Genomic DNA, 23,806 nt, shown 5'->3' on the forward strand with positions numbered 1-23,806 from the left:
TGTGAAGTATACACTTTTTATTTTTTATTAATTGCCAGATGTTTAAATTTGTTTCATCTGTGTGCATGTGGAATAAAACATTAAGTAACTGATTGCCCTCATGGTTCAAAGTGTGCGATAACAAAACAAAGCAAAATGAAATTTATCTGCATATAATATATATCTGTAAATATATTTAAAAACATTTAAATTATCTTTTAAAAAAAATCAGTTTCATCCTGTGCTCAATTATAGAGAAGCTGTGTTGACCTTGATTATTTTAACAGTGGAAATGAAGTTGGTGGGAATTATCAAGCACAAGCATCAATAATTTGAGCGCAGGATGAGTTTAAGGTTAAAGGGAAAAGCCCCGTCGGCCTGCACAGCCTTACGGCTCATCCTTCTTTCCCCCTCTTGGCGGACGACATCAGCGAGGATCTGCCCTGCCATGTGTAAGCTCCACAGTGACGGCTAATATAGCAAAGCTATGTGTTCTTCGGTCTTATGTTCAGAACTGCAGAAATAAAACAGAAAGACGACCCACGATTAAAAGGCGATAGGGATATTTAAGCTTGTTTCATTATAGGAAATGCAGCACTATAAAACATTGTAGTATCAGAGGGTGATTGAAAACAACGTACATTTTTGAGGAACTCCTCTGCGACAATGCGCGCCCTGGCGTTGACGGACAGCTTCATTTCACTGATCTCCTTGTCGATTTCTTCCATAAAATGAATAACAAAATCCACTAGTTTGTGCTTGTACATCTGCTCGGTGTGGAAGTTGGTGATGAGAAAAGAGATGTCGTATCCCTGCAAAACAAAAACAAACATTAATGTCATGGTTACCCATTTGAGATTAGCATGGTAAAATACATCATTACAAAAAGACATTTCCCACATATTTCCCACATGTCTGAGGGAAAACATTAAGGCTTCAAAGTTAAAATAAGAAAAGACAACTTTAGCTTAAGCTCAACCTAACAAACCTACACTATAAACATTGTTTCAAGCCCTAAAGCTGCATTTGCAAGAGGAAACTATTCTTTGTACTATAAAATTTAATCATAATAATCAAAATAAATGTTTTGGTGTTTTCAGCCAGTTTTCAGGTTTAGGAAGGCTATTTTCGAACTAAGCAAATGTTTTACCGTAATTTTCTGATGGAGATCCTCCGTCTTCACAAACAAAGAGCTCGAAAAAGGTCATCATGTTGTGCAAGCATTTCAGCCACAATTTTAAAACTCAATGTATTATAAGAGAAACATCAGTGTAAGTAATAATATATCCCCAAAAACTGTTCGGATAAAATATATTGGACTCCAACACAGAGAATGGAGGAGAGGTAAGAAATAATTAGTAAACATTTAGCAGTTTTATTACTTGGACCATTTTTATTTGATTGTAACTAAATCAAAAAATAAAACCAAAATTGCTCCATTTTACTCAGATACACACCTATAAATATTAAAATTATAGGAACTAAAACGTTTAAGTTGACCCTTCATTTTTATATCAGGAGCTTTATATTTCAAGTGCCATGTGTTCTTGCAGGCTGGTAATTCATTTAGAGGAAGAATGGCTCCCAGACGCTCAGTGAATTAAAGCGTGGTACCATGAGAGGATCCCAGCTGTGCAAAAAGTCCAGTCCTTTAATTTCTTCTCTACTAAATATAGTAGAGTAGTTAGTGGTGTTATAACAAAGTGGAAGCTAATCGGAATGACAGCAACTCAGCCAAGCAACCGAACCTTGCAGTGCAATGAAAGCCTTGGAAGGAGTTGTGTAATAATGGACTCTAGAACAGTGGAGACCTGTTCTCTGTACTGACAAATCCTGCCTCTATCTGGGAATCCAATGGATGAGTCCGGGTTTGGCAGCTGCCAAAAGAATGGTACCTGCATGACCGCATCTTACCAAATGTAAAGTTTAGTGCAGGAGATGTTATGGTTTGGAGCTACTTCTCAAGAGTCAGCCTCAATAAAAGGAACTCTTATTGCTTCAGCATACCATGACAAAATGACCAATTTCAAGCTTCCAACTTTGTGGAAACAGCTTGGAGATGGCCCCTTTCTGTTCCAACAACCAATTAAGGTCCATCAAGACAAGAATACGTTGCTGCGGGCAGTGTGTGGTGTAGAGCAAGCGAACTGTATACGCAGTCTATAAGAGCCGTCCAGGATTGCTGCATGTCTTGCCTCTTCCCTTTCTGCCTGTTCCCTATCTGATTACTGTGAATAAAGGCCACTAGTACCACATAATCTAAAAAAAAAAAAGACAGGGATGAAGAAGTTTGTTGAGGAAGAACTTCATTGATCTGGACAGAGTTCTGGACTCAACCCAACAGAACACCCTTGGGATGATTTGGGTGGGGATCTTCCAACATCAGTGTCTGACCTCACCAATGCGCTTCTGGCAGATTGATGAAAAACTCCCATAAACAGACCTAATATGGATATTTAACCATTTTGTTATTGCATTATTTCCAAATATTGTGCGGCACTATTTCTAATATATCATTTCTTAAACAAAGTTTATAAAGTCAGATCTTAAATCCTGTTGCATACAAATGGGTATATGATCATCATCAATGGCTATAGACCTGTTGCCCTGACATCCCACATCATGAAGGTCCTAGAGAGACTCCTGTTGGCCTACCTGAGTAAGCAAACAGTAAACCATCAGGACCCCCTTCAGTTTGCTTATTGCTGTGGAGTTGGAGTTGAAGATGCCATCATACACCTGCTTCAACAAACCCACTGTCATCTGGACAAAGCCAGCAGCACTGTGAGGATCATGTTCTTTGATTTCTCCAGTGCATTTAATACAATCCAACCTGATTTGCTTTGTCAGAAACTCCAGAAGACTCAGGTGGAGGCCTCAACAATCTCCTGGATCAAAAACTACCTGACAAACAGACCACAGTTTGTGAGACTGAAGGGTTGTGAGTCTAACCAGGTAGTCAGCAGCACAGGAGCACCACAGGGGACTGTACTCTCACCATTCCTTTTCACTCTGTACACCTCAGACTTCCAGTACAAGACAGACTCCTGTCATCTGCAGAAATACTCGGATGATTCTGCAGTCGTGGGGTGGATCAGAGATGGACAAGAAGATGAGTACAGGAAGGTGGTGGACCGCTTTGTGGCATGGTGTGGACACTATCATCTCATTTTGAACGTGACTAAAACAAAGGATATTATTGTAGATTTTAAGAGAAACAAGAATAAGTCAAAAACTATTTCTATCATGAGAAAAGAAGTGGAGGTGGTGGAGGAGTATAAATACCTCAGTGATCACCTGGACAACAGACTAGAGTGGAGATGCAACTGTGAAGCCATCTACAAGAAGGGACAGAGCAGACTGTACTTCTTGAGGAAGCTTAGGTCCTTTGGTGTTTGCAGCAAGATGCTGCATATCTTCTATAAGTCTGTTGTGGAAAGTGTGATCTCTTCTACCATCATCTGCTGGAGAAGCAGCATCAGAGCCAGGGACTTAAAAAAGTTCAACAAGCTGATAAAAAAGGCTGGCTCTGTTCTGGGGACTCCTCTGGAACCTCTGGAGATCATTGTGGAAAGAAGGGTTCTTCATAAAATGAAGAACATTATGGAGAACCCTGAGCATCTTCTTCATGAGACTGTCATTTTTTTTATTGAATTGAATCAATAAGTTAACTGTTTTTTAATCAGGTTTCAAGCAGTGGAAGCAACATGGTGGTTTACAACAAAATGTGTGGTATAACCATCTTTAATCGAGGCTGAAGCACCGGAAGTCACTTACCTCGACTGGTTTCCTTCTCAGGATGAAGAAGTTTTCTGCTCTCATCATCATAAAACGCATGAATTTATGGCACAGGATCTTCTCGATCTCATCTGCCTGCAGCGGCAAATAAATTTGACATGCGTTACAGTCAGGGACCTGTTCAGGTCTCGGTCATCACAGTATCGGTGACGGACAGAAATCTGACTGACCTGCTTGACGGCAATGCTCACTCTGACAGAGTTGATGGAGCCCTCGATCAGAACCTTCTCCTTGTCGTTACGACTAATGATTACAGGTTGGAGGAGCAACTCCTTGCTACTTCTGGACATGAGCAAAGACAGATAAAATGTTTGTCACACAGTCAACTGATGAGTAACATAAATTGTTAAATTGTGATGGTCGACTCACCTGACTTCCACCTCTGGTTTATTGTGCCTTTCCACCACCTGAGAGGAGAAGTTCTCCAGGCAGAGAGCGGCCTGCAGCGTGGCACGCACAGCATTGAGATACGGACGTAGAGTGGCCGTCTGATTGTTGAAAACAAGAAGCAGAAGTGATGAAAATTGTTTTACAATGGCCAATTAATTCATTACTCCCCACATAATTGAGCCCAAGTGCTTTAATAGCACTTGGGCTCAAATATCTTTCCAAAAGATATTTCCTCATTTTGTGTTTTAAGAAAGACTGGAGAACGTTATGCCTTCTGATCTCTCCAGGGTGATCAGTTAGGTCAAAATCTGATGGATAACAAAGCCACAGTGTTTGAAACCGGCCATAACTCAATCAGCTTGGTCCACTCTCATACTTCTTTATAAATTTAAAAACAAAGTGAGGTAGAAATGTTTTGGTGATCCTCCCGTCAAAAGGGAAATGAAGATTCAAACCATGCCAGCAAAATATCTTTAACACAACAAATAAAATTGTTTGCTTCGGCATTTAAATACTGGCAGGTTACTTTTATTGAAAGGTAAAATCAGAACTCAAAATATACAGATGTTAACCAGATATTAAGATACATAATAAAAACAGACCTTCCATTAATTCAGACTAAACCTTTTCTGTGTTATCTTTTTAAAAAATCTCCCAGAATAACAGGTGAGATCATTTTTATTAGTTTCTTTAAATAAAGAAAAGTAAATTTTATAAACATTTACAGATTTAAAATAATCTCTGAAACATCGACTTCTGGTTTAATCTATGCAAATGAATCTCTGAACTCAAATTATAAAAAGCCAGCTGGTGAGTATGGCTCTAAGCGTCTGTGAAACGCCTTTACCTGTATTTATTTAGCACTCAATTGTTACATTACATCTTGTTTAACGTTATCATTATTATCAGCGGGTAAGCAGGAAGTTTCACCAAATATAACCTTCCGATAAATAGTTACAGCTGTGTTAAACTGCAAAGTATTACTACAAAGTGCCAGCTATTACAACAATTTAAAAACATCCCACACTATAACCTTCTAGAATTAAAAAAACTAAATTCTTTCTTAGCTTGTCGATTAGCTAACGTTAGCATATAAGCTATATCTCAAATGACCGCAGGAAGAATAAAAAAATACACGCATCCACATCGCTGCAGTAACATCAAAAGAATAACTCCTATCCACAGAAAGATGCAGATGTAAATAATTGTTAAAATTTCACGTTTTATGTGAGCATATGTCGAATTTTTCTTACCATTTCTCAGTTACAGCAGAGGGGGCTAAACGCGGAAGTAGTTACTTTTGCGATATCCACGCGCACACCGGAAGTGCCCGCTGATGACTGAACTAGACATAAAACTTCAAAATTATATCTCTTTAACATATAAAATATGTCCATTTTATTTACTAATCTAAGTGGAACTTTTTACAGGAAATACACTGCTCAAAAAAATAAAGGGAAGACTCAAATAACACATCTTAGATCTGAATGAATGAAATATTCTCATTGAATACTTTCTTCTGTACAAAGTTGAATGTGCTGACAACAAAATCACACAAAAATCATCAAAGGAAATCAAATTTATTAACCAATGGAGGCCTGGATTTGGAGTCACACACAAAATTAAAGTGGAAAAACTACAGGCTGATCCAACTTTGATGTAATGTCCTCAAAACAAGTCAAAATGAGGCTCAGTATTGTGTGTGGCCTCCACGTGCCTGTATGACCTCCCTACAACGCCTGGGCATGCTCCTGATGAGATGGTGGATGGTCTCCTGAGGGATCTCCTCCCAGACCTGGACTAAAGCATCCGCCAACTCCTGGACAGTCTGTGGTGCAACGTGACGTTGGTGGATGGAGCGAGACATGATGTCCCAGATGTGCTCAATCGGATTCAGGTCTGGGGAACGGGCGGACCAGTCCATAGCTTCAATGTCTTCATCTTGCAGGAACTGCTGACACACTCCAGCCACATGAGATCTAGCATTGTCCTGCATTAGGAGGAACCCAGGGCCAACCGCACCAGCATTTGGTCTCACAAGAGGTCCGAGGATCTCATCTCGGTACCTAATGGCAGTCAGGCTACCTCTGGCGAGCACATGGAGGGCCATGCGGCCTTCCAAAGAAATGCCACCCCACACCATTACTGACCCACTGCCAAACTGGTCATGCTGAAGGATGTTGCAGATAGCAGATCGCTCTCCACGGTGTCTCCAGACTCTGTCACATCTGTCACATGTGCTCAGTGTGAATCTGCTTTCATCTGTGAAAAGCACAGGGTGCCAGTGGAGAATTTGTCAATCCTAGTGTTCTCTGACAAATGACAAGCGTCCTGCACGGTGTTGGGCTGTGAGCACAACCCCCATTTTTGGACGTCGGGCCCTCATACCATCCTCATGGAATCAGTTTCTAACCGTTTGTGCAGACCCATGCACATTTGTGGCCTGCTGGAGGTCATTTTGCAGGGCTCTGGCAGTGCTCCTCCTGTTCCTTCTTGCACAAAGGCGGAGGTAGCGGTCCTGCTGCTGGGTTGTTGCCCTCCTACGGCCTCCTCCACGTCTCCTGGTAGCGCCTCCAGGCTCTGGACACTACGCTGACAGACACAGCAAACCTTAATACCACCAAGCTTACATATGGCCTCAATTGAGTACCTGCATCCTCTTTGTATTTAGTTTATCTATAAAGATTTGGACTTTCAATATTGGTAAAGCATTCAGGTTGGCATACAGTAAAGTTATTTCACATCCAATTCAATAAGTGAAACTCAATAAATATTTGTTAATTTTGATTTAAATTTAAATACTGAAATATATTAACCTTTTGACAATACTCTAATTAAGTAAGATGCACCTATAGATACCAGCCAAGACATAAAAGAACACAAAATGATTAATATATTCAAGAGTTTTATTATTTGACGTTCAAATTTTCTTTTACAACATCATTGGCATTGCTGTAATGTTTTCTGTAAGGAAAGAAGACAAAAAAAAAAAACAGAGTAATACCAGGGCAAATTGTTGAATATTTTCTTTAAATGGAAAGAAGAAACAGATTTCCGTTCTATACCGTCTATACACCGTAATACACAATCCGTTAAAAATATTAAGTACTGAGCCGACCTGAGCTACAAGCAGATAGAACAGCAATAATGAAGACAGGACAGAAGACAGGTGTATGCAGTGTTGTGATGCATATAGTAATTCTTTATCATTGAGAAGAGTATGATGAGGACATAACACATACAGCAGTTATAGTAGCAGTACAAGTAATGTTACATAAAAGGCAAACTTTATATATCAAGGATTTAACTTGTTACACTGTGACTGCCTAATCAACTTTTACTTGACACAGTCACATATATTCAGCAGTGTGAGGCAGTTAAAAACCCTAATCCTGAAGTGAAAAGGCAATACAATCACCAGATTGTTCAGAAGATTCTCAGGAGATATTCGGAGGGAGGGGATGGAGGAGGTATAAATCTGGAGCTCACCAAAAGGCATGTGATAGAAGATGTTGCCCAAAAAAAATCAGCCATCCCTCCATAACACTTAAAGGCAAAAAAGAAACATAAAAAGTGCAAAACCACAAGTGTTTCAGATCGGCTTTTAAATTAATAGCCAATTACAACATATATTTATTTAGTTCTGCTAGTTTATTTCATGAAAAAGGCGCAAAAGAAAGCAAGCAGAAAGCAGAGTATGGGATGCTGTATCTTGGGATTAGCCAACATCATCTCACAACACAGAGCTCGATGTGAGAGCTCGCTCTGGAACATGGCTCCACCACTTCACCCTCTCAGTGTGTCAGGGGCAAAACCTGGCGCAATACAGAAGTTCACTCACTACCAAGTCATGAGGTATGAGGTCACAAAGGGTGTTTTTCTTCTTGCATGTGATTTAACTGCACTGGATTTGTCATGTTTTATATAAGGGTTCACTAGTGTATTAATTTATGTACTAAATGAGGAAGGAGAGGGTGACATACATCCATGTGCAGCATACAGGGTTGGTGTCAATGGAGCGGTGAGTGAGGAAGACCAGTAAGGAAAATTGTTTCCTTGGGAGCGAGGCCAATGAGATGCAACAGGGCGATGACATGATGGGAGAAGATGGTCCAGTTTGTCCCTCAGCAGCTGCAGCTTTCTGCAGACGGTTTTGCTCTATCATTCCTATCCAGCTTTATGGGCTCTGGGAATTCATTATACAACTCCACCTCCGTCTCCTGTGAAGCAAACAGGAAGGAGAAAAAATACAGATGTAATAACACTCATTTCCCATCAGCTAACAGCACAAATAAATACTGAAAATCTTTTTGTATTATCTATAACTTACCTGTTTGAGAGCGTTACGTGCAATTGTCTGGAATGCTTGTTCTACATTTATGGCTTCCTTGGCGCTGGTCTCAAAGTAAGGGATGTTGTTCTTACTCTGACACCAAGCCTGAGCCCTTTTAGTGGTCACCTGAACACACAAAGGAAAAATAGATTCAGCAACACAGATAGCTCCATTATTAGAAATGTCTAACTTGTGTTATTTTACAGAAAATATGTTGATTCAAGTCGGACTAATGTGCTTTACTTTCCACCAAAAAAACTAAAGATTTATTTGTGTATTCTCAACAGTTGCCCTATTATAACTGACAGAGCAATGAAAGTTTAGAACCATGCTCTCTGAAGCAAGTACAGTCATTTATCTTCATAAGTCACTCTGAAGACTTACAACAGTATGTAGAGAGCGAGTCATAAACACAGGAATGCACACATGCTGGCAGAAGATTTGTAATGCATTTACTGTACCACAGTCTTTCAGTGCATTTATTAGACATGGACTCTGACTCAGGAATGTGAAACTGATAACAACCTGTCTGTTCTCCAGGTCAATCTTGTTGCCTAGCACCACAAAAGGGAAGTTCTCAGGATCTCGGGGGCTGGCTTGGATTAGAAACTCATCCCTCCAGCTGTCGAGTGTCTTGAAGGTGTTGGGCGCGGTCACGTCAAAAACCAACACACAGCAGTCTGCTCCGCGGTAGAACGCAACACCCAATGACTGAAACCTTTCCTGACCAGCTGTGTCCCAGATCTAAAACAAAAAAAAAAACAGGATAAATCAACTTGGAACAACGCCACCTGACTGAAGATTTTAAATGAGGGAGTTTTTAATACTTTTACAATTTCAGATGCATTTATTGATAAAGGTTACAAATATACCTGCATTGTAACAAGTCGGTCATCCACCATTACTTCCTTGGTGAGGAAATCTGCTCCTATTGTTGCTTTGTACTGGTTACTAAACTTTTTGTTCACATACTGGTTCATTAGGGAGGTCTTTCCAACTCTGAGGAGACAACAGAGAGCAGATTATTACTGAAGAAAAAACAATGAGAGCCATATCTGTTCTAAAACAGCACTGTAATAAATGAGAAGGGGGTCTCTGCTACGCCTAAGTGGGAAGTTCTTGGGTTTGGGAGGAGTTTGTGAAAGACATGATTGGTCGGATTCATTATTTTGGGCAGGGTTCGAAGAAGCCATAATGGTCTAATTTAATTATTCCCCACTCCCAGTGAACTGCCACTGCATTAACCGTTAGCCTAATGGTTAGCCACTGTGCTACACAAGGCTACGCTACACACTTTGAATTTGCTGCCATGACACAAAAAAGTGATAAGCAACTAGACTGTCGACAAACAGTAGTCACAAGCACCTGCAGCTCGCCGGCCTAGAGACTAGCCATCATGCTAAATCAGGCTTTCCCAAAACCTTGGGGGACCTGCGGAAGCAGTGGACTGAGTCTGGAGTAGAAACATCCAGAGCCACCGTGCACAGGCGTGTGCAGGAAATGGGCTACAGGTGCCGCATTCCCCAGGTCAAGCCACTTTTGAACCAGAAACAGTGGCAGAAGCGCCTGACCTGGGCTACAGAGAAGCAGCACTGGACTGTTGCTCAGTGGTCCAAAGTACTTTCTTCGGATGAAAGCAAATTCTGCATGTCATTCGGAAATCAAGGTGCCAGAGTCTGGAGGAAGACTGGGGAGAAGGAAATGCCAAAATGCCAGAAGTCCAGTGTCAAGTACCCACAGTCAGTGATGGTCTGGAGTGCCGTGTCAGCTGCTGGTGTTGGTCCACTGTGTTTTATCAAGGGCAGGGTCAATGCAGCTAGCTATCAGGAGATTTTGGAGCACTTCATGCTTCCATCTGCTGAAAAGCTTTATGGAGATGAAGATTTCATTTTTCAGCAATACTTGGCACCTGCTCACAGTGCCAAAACCACTATTAAATGGTTTACTGACCATGGTATCACTGTGCTCAATTGGCCTGCCAACTCTCCTGACCTGAACCCCATAGAGAATCTGTGGGATATTGTGAAGAGAACGTTGAGAGACTCAAGACCCAACACTCTGGATGAGCTAAAGGCCGCTATCGAAGCATCCTGGGCCTCCATAAGACCTCAGCAGTGCCACAGGCTGATTGCCTCCATGCCACGCCGCATTGAAGCAGTCATTTCTGCCAAAGGATTCCCGACCAAGTATTGAGTGCATAACTGTACATGATTATTTGAAGGTTGACGTTTTTTGTATTAAAAACACTTTTCTTTTATTGGTCGGATGAAATATGCTAATTTTGTGAGATAGGAATTTTGGGTTTTCATGAGCTGTATGCCACAATCATCCGTATTAAGACAATAAAAGACCTGAAATATTTCAGTTAGTGTGCAATGAATCTAAAATATATGAATGTTAAATTTTCATCATGACATTATGGAAAATAATGAACTTAATCACAATATGCTAATATTTTGAGAAGGACCTGTAGACACTGAAAGTGTAAGCCCAGTGCCCCTACTCATGGCTTTCCAGTCATTCAGTGTCATGTTGACCCACCGCTACAGCGTTGCGTCTCCAGAGTCTCAGCTAGGGATAAGCATTGCCTGTCTCTGGGCCTCTGCCAACAAGCCCACATCGCTACGCCCCGCCTATAGCTATGCAGACGCTGCAACTCCAGGCATCAGCCATTGTTTATAATAAAAAACAATATCAAGAGGAATCATTTTGAAACTATACTGTCTAAAGAGGCACAAACCCTACACAGATAGTATTTAAATATTTGCAAATATTATGATATTACACTTCCTGTAAGACCCTATTTACTCTGGCCAATAATTCCTGTACAGGTCCTTCTCAAAAAATTAGCATATTGTGATAAAGTTCATTATTTTCCATAATGTAATGATGAAAATTTAACATTCATATATTTTAGATTCATTGCAGTCAGTCAGTACCCCGCCTCCCGCCCATAGACTGCTGGAGATAGGCACCAGCTCCCCCGCGACCCACTATGGAATAAGCGGTAGAAAATGACTGACTGACTGACTGACTGACTGCAGTCAGTCAGTCAGTCAGTCATTTTCTACCGCTTATTCCATAGTGGGTCACGGGGGAGCTGGTGCCTATCTCCACACTAACTGAAATATTTCAGGTCTTTTATTGTCTTAATACGGATGATTTTGGCATACAGCTCATGAAAACCCAAAATTCCTATCTCACAAAATTAGCATATTTCATCCGACCAATAAAAGAAAAGTGTTTTTAATACAAAAAAACGTCAACTTTCAAATAATCATGTACAGTTATGCACTCAATACTTGGTCGGGAATCCTTTGGCAGAAATGACTGCTTCAATGCGGCGTGGCATGGAGGCAATCAGCCTGTGGCACTGCTGAGGTCTTATGGAGGCCCAGGATGCTTCGATAGCGGCCTTTAGCTCATCCAGAGTGTTGGGTCTTGAGTCTCTCAACGTTCTCTTCACAATATCCCACAGATTCTCTATGGGGTTCAGGTCAGGAGAGTTGGCAGGCCAATTGAGCACAGTGATACCATGGTCAGTAAACCATTTACCAGTGGTTTTGGCACTGTGAGCAGGTGCCAGGTCGTGCTGAAAAATGAAATCTTCATCTCCATAAAGCTTTTCAGCAGATGGAAGCATGAAGTGCTCCAAAATCTCCTGATAGCTAGCTGCATTGACCCTGCCCTTGATAAAACACAGTGGACCAACACCAGCAGCTGACACGGCACCCCAGACCATCACTGACTGTGGGTACTTGACACTGGACTTCTGGCATTTTGGCATTTCCTTCTCCCCAGTCTTCCTCCAGACTCTGGCACCTTGATTTCCGAATGACATGCAGAATTTGCTTTCATCCGAAAAAAGTACTTTGGACCACTGAGCAACAGTCCAGTGCTGCTTCTCTGTAGCCCAGGTCAGGCGCTTCTGCCGCTGTTTCTGGTTCAAAAGTGGCTTGACCTGGGGAATGCGGCACCTGTAGCTCATTTCCTGCACACGCCTGTGCACGGTGGCTCTGGATGTTTCTACTCCAGACTCAGTCCACTGCTTCCGCAGGTCCCCCAAGGTCTGGAATCGGCCCTTCTCCACAATCTTCCTCAGGGTCCGGTCACCTCTTCTCGTTGTGCAGCGTTTTCTGCCGCACTTTTTCCTTCCCACAGACTTCCCACTGAGGTGCCTTGATACAGCACTCTGGGAACAGCCTATTCGTTCAGAAATTTATTTCTGTGTCTTACCCTCTTGCTTGAGGGTGTCAATAGTGGCCTTCTGGACAGCAGTCAGGTTGGCAGTCTTACCCATGATTGGGGTTTTGAGTGATGAACCAGGCTGGAGTTTTAAAGGCCTCAGGAATCTTTTGCAGGTGTTTAGAGTTAACTCGTTGATTCAGATGATTAGGTTCATAGCTCGTTTAGAGACCCTTTTAATGATATGCTAATTTTGTGAGATAGGAATTTTGGGTTTTCATGAGCTGTATGCCAAAATCATCCGTATTAAGACAATAAAAGACCTGAAATATTTCAGTTAGTGTGCAATGAATCTAAAATATATGAATGTTAAATTTTCATCATTACATTATAGAAAATAATGAACTTTATCACAATATGCTAATTTTTTGAGAAGGACCTGTAAGTAAATTCAACCAATCACAGCTTTCACAAACTCCCCCCAAAACAAGTTAATCCGACCAATCAAGAACCTCCCCCTATTTACAGCAGCAGCCCCTACTTTGAATAAATGACCTACATTCAATTGGATGTGCCTGATAAAATAAATATAAAAATATATATATAAAAAAAATACCCTTTAATCTGTGCTAGCAGGTCACACCAAATAAGGCAAAAAAATATATCACAATTTTTACAGTAAAATCTGCTCATGTTTTAACCCAGTAAAAAGACAAAATATGAGAAGCAGCTTTCATATTCAGGAACATTTCTAAATAGATTTTAGTTTGTGCAACTTTAGCAACTTCTGTCAGGCACAACACTGCATACTTGCTACAGAAAAGGTATGTAACAGAATAAAAAAATTGCATGACTGCATAAAAATCCATTACAGGTACAGATTCACTTCACCGTAAACATTATTATTGTAATAAGATCAACCGGTTTCCATCGATACACCAACGTGAAGGATGCAAGTAGTCTGATAGAGAGAAAAATCCCTAAAATCCCTAATATGCAATCCTTAAACTGCATCTTGAAAGAGGGGCGAATCAAATTGTGTGAAATATTTTTTTCCCCATTGATGTATCTAAGGATGTATTCACACTTGTCACTTTTGGTCCGCTTTAAACGGACCAGAGTTTGTTTCCCCTCTTGGTCCGGACCTTTTGTGCAGGTGTGAATACACTCAAGCGAACCCTGGTCCGGACCAAACAACCGGACCGAGACCCACTTTCTGAGGTGGTCTCGGTCCGCTTCCAAACGGACCCTGGTGCGGTTCGCTTATAGTCTGAATACAAACCGGCCCCGATCCAAACCAACTACAAAAAGCGTACGACTCTTTGGACATAAAAAGCCACCGTAGCCAGTAGCAAAGGTGTGTGTTGTAAGGTAATCATACCTGATAAGCTGTGTGTTGCTTAGCAACGCTACTGGCTTGTTGCACGTAGAGAACGTCGGCGTTCAGCACGTATTCTCCGACGGGGTTCCAACATTATAAATGGAACGTCTCAAAGTCTGTGTTGAATGAGCTAAACTTCACCCTCATAATAATATTGCAGCTGTAATAACGACACAAATATGCAGAACAGAGGTGCTGCACGCAGCACGTCTACAGATGTTTTCCTCAATTTCCGGGTCTGTGTTCTGTCCCGCCCCCGTCATTTATGTCCAATGGGAACAATGATCATCACCCGCGTGGCTTTGTTTACAAGTAATAGTTCACTTGCAAAAAGTACAATGTGAAAACAAACTGCACCAAATGAAAAAAATAAAGTTCGCTTTTGGTCCGGACCAAACAAGCGGACCAAATGACTTTCCTGGTGTGAATACAACCTAAATTTATGTCAGTGTATTGAGATGTGCCTCATATCTGGCAAAGACCAGAGCTGCAAAAGTCCAAGTAATTTTATGCTAAAACAGTAGAATTAACTACATAAAATTAATCTTAACCATTTCATTCTCTCTGGAGCTGAAGTAAAATGAATAAATAAATAAATGAGTTTATGCAAGAGAACAGAACTGCAACGGACAGAATGAATAGATGAAACCATTATCCTTCTCAATATTGTTATCAAGCCCATCCTTAACTTCGTATGAATGCAACAGCAACACATGCCAAAACCAAGCGAGAAAAATAAAGACGCCGTTTAGTTTTCAAATCCAAAAACAGTGACATCAACATGTTATGAGCATCTCATTCTTGTTTTACATTAAGCCAACAAAAGAAACCAGCTCTAGTGACGTCCACCAGATCATCAACAGGTGTGTTTCCATCATAATGTAAAATCTGCATCAGGCTCATTTCCACCAACTGCATGTGTAAATAAACAAAGCTAAATAATATACAGTCACTAAGTGGCATTAGAAGAAAGGTAATAAACTGGCTCCAAAAAAGAAAAGAAAAATAACAACCTGAAGGAAAAGAACAAATAAAACCAGTCATTTCGAAAGTCAAATAAAAGTAAATTGTATGCATTTTGTTTATGTTCATTTTCAGTGAAAACAGCTGAGCATTTATGCTCACTCTAGCAAAAATTAAAGATTCAACTGCCCAAATGCTTATAAACTCTTGTTGATAAATACTGAAACAGGCAAAAGAGCTCTTTCCTTATAATTTGGTCTTACTATATTTTCACGTTTTTTGAAGTATCCAAAATCAAACCTGAACAAATCTAGTGAAATTTTGAGTTGAGGTCAGTTTGATTTTTCATTAAACTCAACTGTGTTACATTAAAAAAGCAATTTTCTGATTTGTATCTTCCTGTTTAGCTAAATTAAACACTAATGCCTCTACTTGTCTCTCTCTATTATTTACACTAAAAAGAAAACTAAACAAAACATCAGAAGAAATGTTTCCGTTTTGATTGAAAATGGAACTGAAATCACTAGCCCGTGTTTAACGGTCACTGAAAACACAGCACATATCTCTGAAACTAAACAGCAGCAGTGACCAAGTCCCAACAGGTGCACATAAAAAGCACAGATTTCTAAGCTACGAGTGAAATCATAATACCTTTAGAGAGAACAGAGGGTGAACTCTGCCTGGATACAGCTTACAACTGCAGCCAACGCCAACCAGGAAGTAGTACAGAGCATACACTAACCAGAAAAGCTACCAAAAAAAGAAAGTATGTTTTGTCCCCAAGCTATGTTTAGCGTGGATTATTGCTCTCCTTTACATTGCTGAATTTGGGCTGAAGAAGAACAATAAACCATATTGTGACTCACCCAGAATCTCCCAGGATGATGACTTTAAGGAGAACTTTCTTCCTAGACGTCATTGTTCAGCTGCAGGAAGGAAAAAGTAAAACAGTTAAACGCTTTATATCTCCCCTCATTGTAAATCAAAAACCAATCAGTTTTATGTGCAGCGGCAGTAAAATTCTCTAACATACAGCTAACTGGGAAACATTAATGTACAAATCTAAGTTCAGTTTCTCTACTGCAGTAAAGTTTGAAAATGACTCATTCCAGTCATGTGCTTCATAAGCTGTAGAGAAAATCACGAGGAGCACATATCTTCCCTTCCCTTTCATTTCTTTTCTTCCTTCTTTCCTTCTGCTGACATTAGCGGCACCGAGATAGCAACTCCCGGTACTAGGGTTGAAACAATTAATCAGATTAATCAATTATCGGAAAATCGTCAACCAAATTATTTATTAATCATTAACTGGAGCATACAGACTCTAAGACATGGCATTTGCTGAAAGAACAACCTGTTCAGAGATGTAATTAACGCCTAAATTGTGCAAAAAATATCTACATATTCCATTTAAGATGAAAAACCCTTTTTGTCTGTAAATATGCTCTATCCAGAACTCCTCCAGTGGCAGTTTTGGCTTCACCTGATTCGGGATTCTGTAAAAATTCTCAAATTAAGCACCTTTTGCTATCTAAATATTTATGAAAAAAATGATTAATCGATTAGCAAAATAATCTTTAGTTGCAGCCCTATCCGGTACCCAACCTAAGAAAGACACATGAAAGATGATCTTGATTTGGAAATGAAGCCGCAGTCTCACCTGACAGTCCAGAAGGACCATAAGATAAAAGAAAAACTGCTTCAGGTTCTTTGATAGAGGCTAAAGTTTTGAATTTCACACAAAATTAAGTGATTTTCACCATTTATGCAACAAAACCCATCTACAATCTTAATATAACTTTAGAATTAAAATGAAAAAGAAAAAAGCTTGATTGGACATTTATAACTGAAAATGGAAGGAGTTTTATACTTTGATGCACTGAATAAATACAGGGGAAAATAAATTTGATTTTTCAGTATTTGACCTGCTGACTACAGACTTACAGCTGGTCATAGGAAAACTGGGTGCTTCTGATCTCTGGCCAACTGATCGGCACATCTCGAGAAATCCTGTTTAAACTCTTACTTCGAGGACTAGTCTTACATGTTAAAATATACATGTAGGAACTTAAAATACAGTCTGTGTTTGAGAATAGATGACTGATGTCCACCACTGTTATACTTTGCTGTTTGACCAATGCATATATAAAATTAACAGTAAATCAATAAACTGTACAATCAATAAAGGATATCCACAAAGCATTTGTCCAATCACAGTCACGGGTGAAAAAAGCAGTCTACTTTTCATGGCTAAGACTAGAGATCTACACAACAATTTTCCTGACTGTGGGGTCACACACGGGAACCACATATTTCCCAATTCTTTGAATGCTTCACAATTAATAACTGCCACTATTTTTAGTCTCTAAAAACATCAACCAACCCCATGTACATTGATGCATTTTTTTTTTTAATTGCTGAACGACACTCATTATTCTAAGTTTGACAGTCATCAACAAAGCACCTCTGTCATTAGTATATAGGGAAAATTTTGTTTGCTTCAATCTTCTGCAGTTAATCACAGTAACGGGTTGTACAAACATTTAACTGAAAAGCTTCCCACTTCCCTTCTGCACTGGGTCAACATACATCTTGGCACAAAAGACAGGACAATAAACTGGTCCAAACTGGCATTCTTTATGGTGTAATTCAGTTATAGACCAAAAAGTTTTATTTGAAACAAAAAAAAAAAAAAAAAAAAACCCCAACAACTGTAAGATAACTTTAAAAAGACAAACACTTGAACTGTAGCCTTCAAGGGCAGCAAAGTATACTTCTGTTCCACCTGAAGAGAACAAGCATGGCACTCCAGTGACTACATTCCTGTAAGGCACAAGATAACTGGAACAACAGAAAGCTCCTGAAGTGAAGGTGTGTTCAAATCACAGTTACATGATTACAGAGGAAACCCAGATCAGGTATCATGCTGAAGCAAAGCTGACAACCATATGTTATTCTGACATGAAAACATCAACGTGTTGACATATTTCACTGCTTTACTGAACTGTAACAGCAGGTTACTGGCATATGGTGGCAATCAAATTTTATCTAAAGCTTATAGACATATTTGCACAATATATTAAATTAATCTGCATACAAGTTTTTTTCAACTACTTATTATAGTCTTATAAAACCTTTCAGTGAGTTCAAAGTAGCTATAAAAAAGTGTCATATTACACCAAAACTGTGCAATATTACATAACTGCTCATGGATCCAAATAGGGAAATGTGTTGAAAACTGTGACACAATAAACTTGGACAAAGTAATTCCTCTTCGACTGTATTTTTGAGACAAGAGCAGCTAAAATCCACCGACTGATATGGATTATGAACGCACTAATGGGATTAAATATAGATTTGGAAGGAAAAGTTCAAATATTTCTCACTGCTCTGTCTTTCCCTCTGTCTCAGAGTCAGATCATTTTCAGGGTTTCTGGTCAGTTCGTTTTTATAACTTTAAAACAAAAACAAAATAAAATACGAGACATTAGTTTGTGAGCTAAAACATGAGCCTATTAAACAGAAAACATGCTGGTGTAGTTACAAATTCTTATGTTCTACATCTGCAGAGAAAAGACAATAATAAATAGGAAAGCGGCTTAAAATTCATTTTTAAAAGGTGCAATATAAAGCAACAAACGAACATTAAGTGTAGAAAATTCAAGCCACGTTAAACTTGTGGGCTGAATAAACAAACTCAAGCGATAACCAAAATTCAGGCCATTCCAAGCTAACGGTTTGGTATGTAGAGTCATAATCCAGTATTGAGTAAACTCAGAGAAGTTGATTACACTCTGGGAATGTTTGCCAATGACAGCTGTCAATCATTAAAGCACATCACAAGGAAGAAAGACGGGTCAACCTGTACATTTAGAGTCTTAAAAACCAAACTGACAAAACAAGAAGTATTGTCTGACACGAGCTGTTTTTAAATAAAAAAAAAACAGAAGTTTCACATTTAATCCATAAATGCCTGATGGCTCTTTTTAAATTACTTTGATTATTGATCATCATTAAAATACATGTATTTTCCTGCCTAACAGCTATTGGATTAAAGCAGGTATCTATTAAAAATGCCCACATCTTTCCCAACATCTATAGTTTCTTTTTCTGTAATAATGGTATTTGCTGATTAACCCGACCAGCTGAAGGTCTAAAATTCAATGAGCTATGAATGGATGATGAAGTTAACGTCAACAAGTTTAGTTACAAACCCAAACACAACCAACACTGTGGGTGTATTTAGGTTTTGAGACGGGAAAATCCGCCTGACTCTGTCGCTTTAGCTCCAATCGCTTGATTAGTGACGACGTTACTGAAATTCGTATCAAAAAGACATAACATTTATCAAAAAATATTTCTGGAACAATTCATGTTAATATCTAATGAACATTTTGATTTTGTTTGTGATTTTGGGTCAAAACTTTTCTTCTTTTTTGTTTAATGGGTTCTAACGTAAAATGAGGGACATAAATTACTTAGGATTTCAGCTTTTATAAAGCAGTATGAATTTATAATCTACATACATGATCTTGGTATGATTTAAAATGTCTTGTATGTTCATTTCCTTTGCTTTGAAAAGATGTTTAATCAAATCAAAAGAAAAGTAAAATTGTCTCTTTTCCAAATATCTGCATTCCCTTTTAAATATACCAAAATACCACCTTAGCACTGGGCTTATTTCGGCTTTGAGATGGAAACTGCAAGTGTAATAGAGCAGAAAACTTCAGTTGTACCAAGTAGGTAGCAACCATAGCGGTGTACATTATTAAAATATGGTGTAATTTAAAAGCACACTAACAGTGTTAATGCCAGTTTCGAAAGTGCGAAAATTACCAACCAAACTATGATTATAAAAGCTAAGATCCAAGTAGATGAACCAGTGATTCATAAGCGAAACAAAAACTACTCATCCCAGAAAAACACCGGCAAGTTTCAACTGCCTGGCAACACAAAAACAGACATAAAATAGTTGCTTCAGACTGCCTGCTGTCAGGTGATGTGTCAAACGTCGACCCTTGTCAGCATAAAGACTTGATGCTCGATGTGGCATACGGTCCAAGACCAGCCCAACATCTGGAAATTTGCAGTGACAAACCATGCTTGTCTCGACACATACGTAGCATTTTAAATCATGTTATGTAAGCAAAGAATAAACACCGAGCAACATATGATAAAAGAGAAGGAACACTTCTTCTCATGGTCTTCCCTTTGCTCGGCTCCCCGGTTCTCATTCCTTGTTGGAATCGACCCAAACCGAGCCAAACCGGCCTTGTTTTTTTTGTGTTTTTTTTTACCAACCACCTTCTCTGAAAAAAAAAACAAAAAACACTGCACCACCATTAACGGTTTCAACATCAGGGTACACCGGACACCAAGCACATTGAGCTGACCTTAAACCCATGGACGAACTGTTAGCGTTTAAAAACTTACCTTGAAGTTGGGAACACTCTGGAGAAGCGACTTCTGGATCGTTTCGGAGCCAGCTGTGAGCTAACTAGCTGTTATTGTTTAGGACAGCTAACCGAATTAGGCGTTACGTTAGCCAGCTAGCTCTCCGGAGCTCGACTTGTCGGCCAGCGTTAATTAGGCAACGGCTCCGCACAAATTGCCCCAAAGTGTTTCCTTGGTGTAAACACCAAAACGTATCGTAAACTAGCGGGTTAATATATCAATAAATAGTTATGAATTTGGCATTTGCTAGAGCGCTACCCTTCTTGTCTTTCAATCAGCTAACTACCTACTACCCAGCCTAAGATCTGGCTTCTCCTTTCACTTCCTTCTCTACAACCACGCTGGTGTCTGACGTCAGACGTAGCTCACCATGTCATAAAAACGCTCAAATAAAACTATAAAAAATATACATTTTTTTAATAGTAAATAAATCGTTGGTCTTTTACAACTTTAAGAAAATCGTCTTGATATGAAGGTGCATTTATTAAATAAAATAAAGTACAAATGAGTGCTAAAAAACTAACAAACTACAAAGTATGGAGCCCAGCTGATGCCAGGTGTAAAAATAGCTTGTTCCATTACTTAATGAAACACAACCACTAATATGCATTACATTCCCTCAAGCTACATGCATCACCAGTGCATCTTTTAGCCGTTTAACTTATTCCTATACCCCGGCAGTGTTATGAATGAGTGCATTCAAATGAACATGTTTTTGTGTGGAGGTCATTTTTTTCTACTGAGTAATCACAATTGATGTACTTCGCATTTTTATGGAGAAAACTTTGGATATTCACCACAGAAAAGAGGGGTTAGGCATTAACAGGTAATCTTTGATAATACAAGATTCTCCCCCAGCTTTTAACCTGACTGTAATGTATTTGGCTGCACTTTACACGCTTTTTAAACGCTTCACTCTCTGCTACAGTTCCAACGTTTCAAAAGTTTGTCAGCTGCTCTACCAGAGAGAACAAAGCGTTGGATTTGTTTTATGCAAATGTCAAGGACTCATACATCTCTACAGCAAGACCTCCTCTAGGCAAATCAGATCACAATCTTGTTTTTCTCTGCTCAAAATATAAGCCCCTTGTTCAGAGACAACCTGTAATAAAGAGGACTGTGAGAAAATGGTCACAGGAAGCTGAAGAAGCTCTTCAAGGTTGCTTTGAGGCTACAGACTGGGATGCACTGTGCCAGCCACATGGAGAGGACATTAATGCCATGACTGAGTGTGTAACCGACTATATAAACTTCTGTGTGGATAACTAAATAATTACGGTAACTAAATAATCTGAACTGAAATTATCTGTGTAGTTATGCTGCTATAGGCTTAGGCTGCTGGAGGACATAATGACCACTTTCACCCCCTTCACCCTTGAATTGAAAAAAACTGAATAACACCATCCACACCAGAACCGTGAGATGCTTCCCCAATAACAAACCCTGGATCACCAATGACCTGAAGGACCTGCTTAACAAGAAAAAACATCCTTCAGAGAGGGAGACAGAGAATTATTGAGGAGTACAAGAAGAAGCTGGAGAGCAAGCTCCAGCAAAACAATATCAGAGATGTGTGGTCAGGGATGAAGAAGATCACAGGCTTCAAGCAGAAGGATGATCAGACCGATGGATGTCTGGGCAGAACCAATGAACTGAACACATTCTTCAATAAGTTCAGTTCAGAAACGAGCTCAGCATCCTCCTCTCCTGCTCACTGCCAAACAGACATCCCATCCTCCTTTGACCCACAGCTGTCCAGTAACACCTCAAATGTTTTATTTTCCACCTCAGCCATGGACCCTTCTGCTTCTACATGTTTGCCTTCAACCAAATCAGAAGATGCTGATGCTCCCTTTGCTTCCCCCTTCCACCTGTGTGTAGCAGGTGAAGAGACAACTGAAAAGGCTGAACCGGAATAAGGCTGCAGGTCCAGATCATGTCAGCCCTAGAGTCCTGAAGGCCTGTGCAGAGCAGCTTTGTGGGATTCTGCAGCACCTCTTCAACCTTAGCCTGGCCCAGAAGAAGGTTCCAGTGTTGTGGAAGACCTCCTGTCTTGTTCCGGTACCAAAGAAAACTCACCCATCAGTCCTCAATGACTATAGACCTGTTGCCCTGACATCCCACATCATGAAGGTCCTAGAGAGACTCCTGTTGGCCCACCTGAGTAAGCAAACAATAAACTATCAGGACCCCCTTCAGTTTGCTTAAAGCTGTGGAGTTAGAGTTGAAGATGCCATCATACACCTGCTTTAACAAACCCACTGTCATCTGGACAAAGCCAGTAGCACTGTGAGGATCATGTTCTTTCATTTCATCCAGTGCATCTGTCATCTGTAGAAACACTCGGATGATTCTGCAGATGGACAAGAAGATGAGTACAGGAAGGGGGTGGACCGCTTTGTGGCATGGTGTGGAAACAATCATCTCATCTTGAATGTGACTAAAACAAAGGAGATGATTGTAGATTTTAAGAGAAACAGGAATAAGTCAAAAACTATTTCCATCATGGGAGAAGAAGTGGAGGTGGTGGAGGAGTATAAATACCTCGGTGTTCACCTGGACAACAGACTAGATTGGAGATGCAACTGTGAAGCCATCTACAAGAAGGGACAGAGCAGACTGTACATCTTGAGGAAGCTTAGGTCCTTTGGTGTTTGCAGCAAGATGCTGCATATCTTCTATAAGTCTGTTGTGGAGAGTGTGATCTCTTCTACCATCATCTGCTGGGGAAGCAGCATCAGAGCCAGGGACTTAAAAAAGCTCAACAAGCTGATAAAGAAAGCTGGCTCTGTTCTGGGAACTCCTCTGGAACCTCTGGAGATCATTGTGGAAAGAAGGATTCTTCATAAAATGAAGAACATTATGGAGAACCCTGAGCATCCTCTTCATGAGACTGTCATTTTTTTATTGAATTGAATCAATAAGTTAACTGTTTTTTAATCAGGTTTCAAGCAGTGGAAGCAGCATGGTGGTTTACAACAAAATGTGTGGTATAACCATCTTTAATCGAGGCTGAAGCACCTGAAGTCACTTACCTCAACTGGTTTCCTTCTCAGGATGAAGAAGTTTTCTGCTCTCATCATCATAAAACGCATGAATTTATGGCATCCTCTTCATGAGACTGTCCTACAACAACAGAGTGTCTTCAGTTAGAGGCTTCTTCAGATCTGCTGTAAGAAAGACGCTACAGGAGATCCTTCCTGCCCACAGCCATCAGCATCTACAACGGCTCTTTGAAGAAACCTTCATAATATGAGCTACAACAACATTTAATTTCCATTTGGGATTAATCAAGTATTTTTGAATTGAATTGAATTAAAATG

At 39.9% G+C, this 23,806-nt stretch overlaps 2 protein-coding genes across 2 annotated transcripts; both read right to left on the bottom strand.

Moving 5' to 3' along the window:
- Positions 1-2: 2 nt before the first annotated feature.
- Positions 3-5,523, bottom strand: arpc4 (actin related protein 2/3 complex, subunit 4). Its single transcript, XM_047348307.1, has 6 exons — positions 5,421-5,523; positions 4,147-4,265; positions 3,948-4,059; positions 3,757-3,852; positions 621-791; positions 3-493 (listed from the first exon to the last, which is right to left on the bottom strand). The coding sequence occupies exons 1-6, from the start codon at positions 5,421-5,423 to the stop codon at positions 488-490; spliced, it is 507 nt and encodes a 168-aa protein (XP_047204263.1). The 5' UTR covers positions 5,424-5,523; the 3' UTR covers positions 3-487.
- Positions 5,524-7,055: 1,532 nt separating this feature from the next.
- LOC124857165 (ras-related protein rab7-like) lies at positions 7,056-20,823 on the bottom strand. Its single transcript, XM_047348305.1, has 6 exons — positions 20,463-20,823; positions 15,896-15,955; positions 9,373-9,499; positions 9,026-9,244; positions 8,498-8,626; positions 7,056-8,387 (listed from the first exon to the last, which is right to left on the bottom strand). Exons 2-6 carry the CDS (start codon positions 15,946-15,948, stop codon positions 8,292-8,294), a joined length of 624 nt encoding a protein of 207 aa, XP_047204261.1. The 5' UTR covers positions 15,949-15,955; positions 20,463-20,823; the 3' UTR covers positions 7,056-8,291.
- Positions 20,824-23,806: the final 2,983 nt, after the last annotated feature.

Source organism: Girardinichthys multiradiatus, chromosome 20 (genome assembly GCF_021462225.1).
Source record: "Girardinichthys multiradiatus isolate DD_20200921_A chromosome 20, DD_fGirMul_XY1, whole genome shotgun sequence".
Lineage (NCBI taxonomy): Eukaryota > Metazoa > Chordata > Actinopteri > Cyprinodontiformes > Goodeidae > Girardinichthys > Girardinichthys multiradiatus.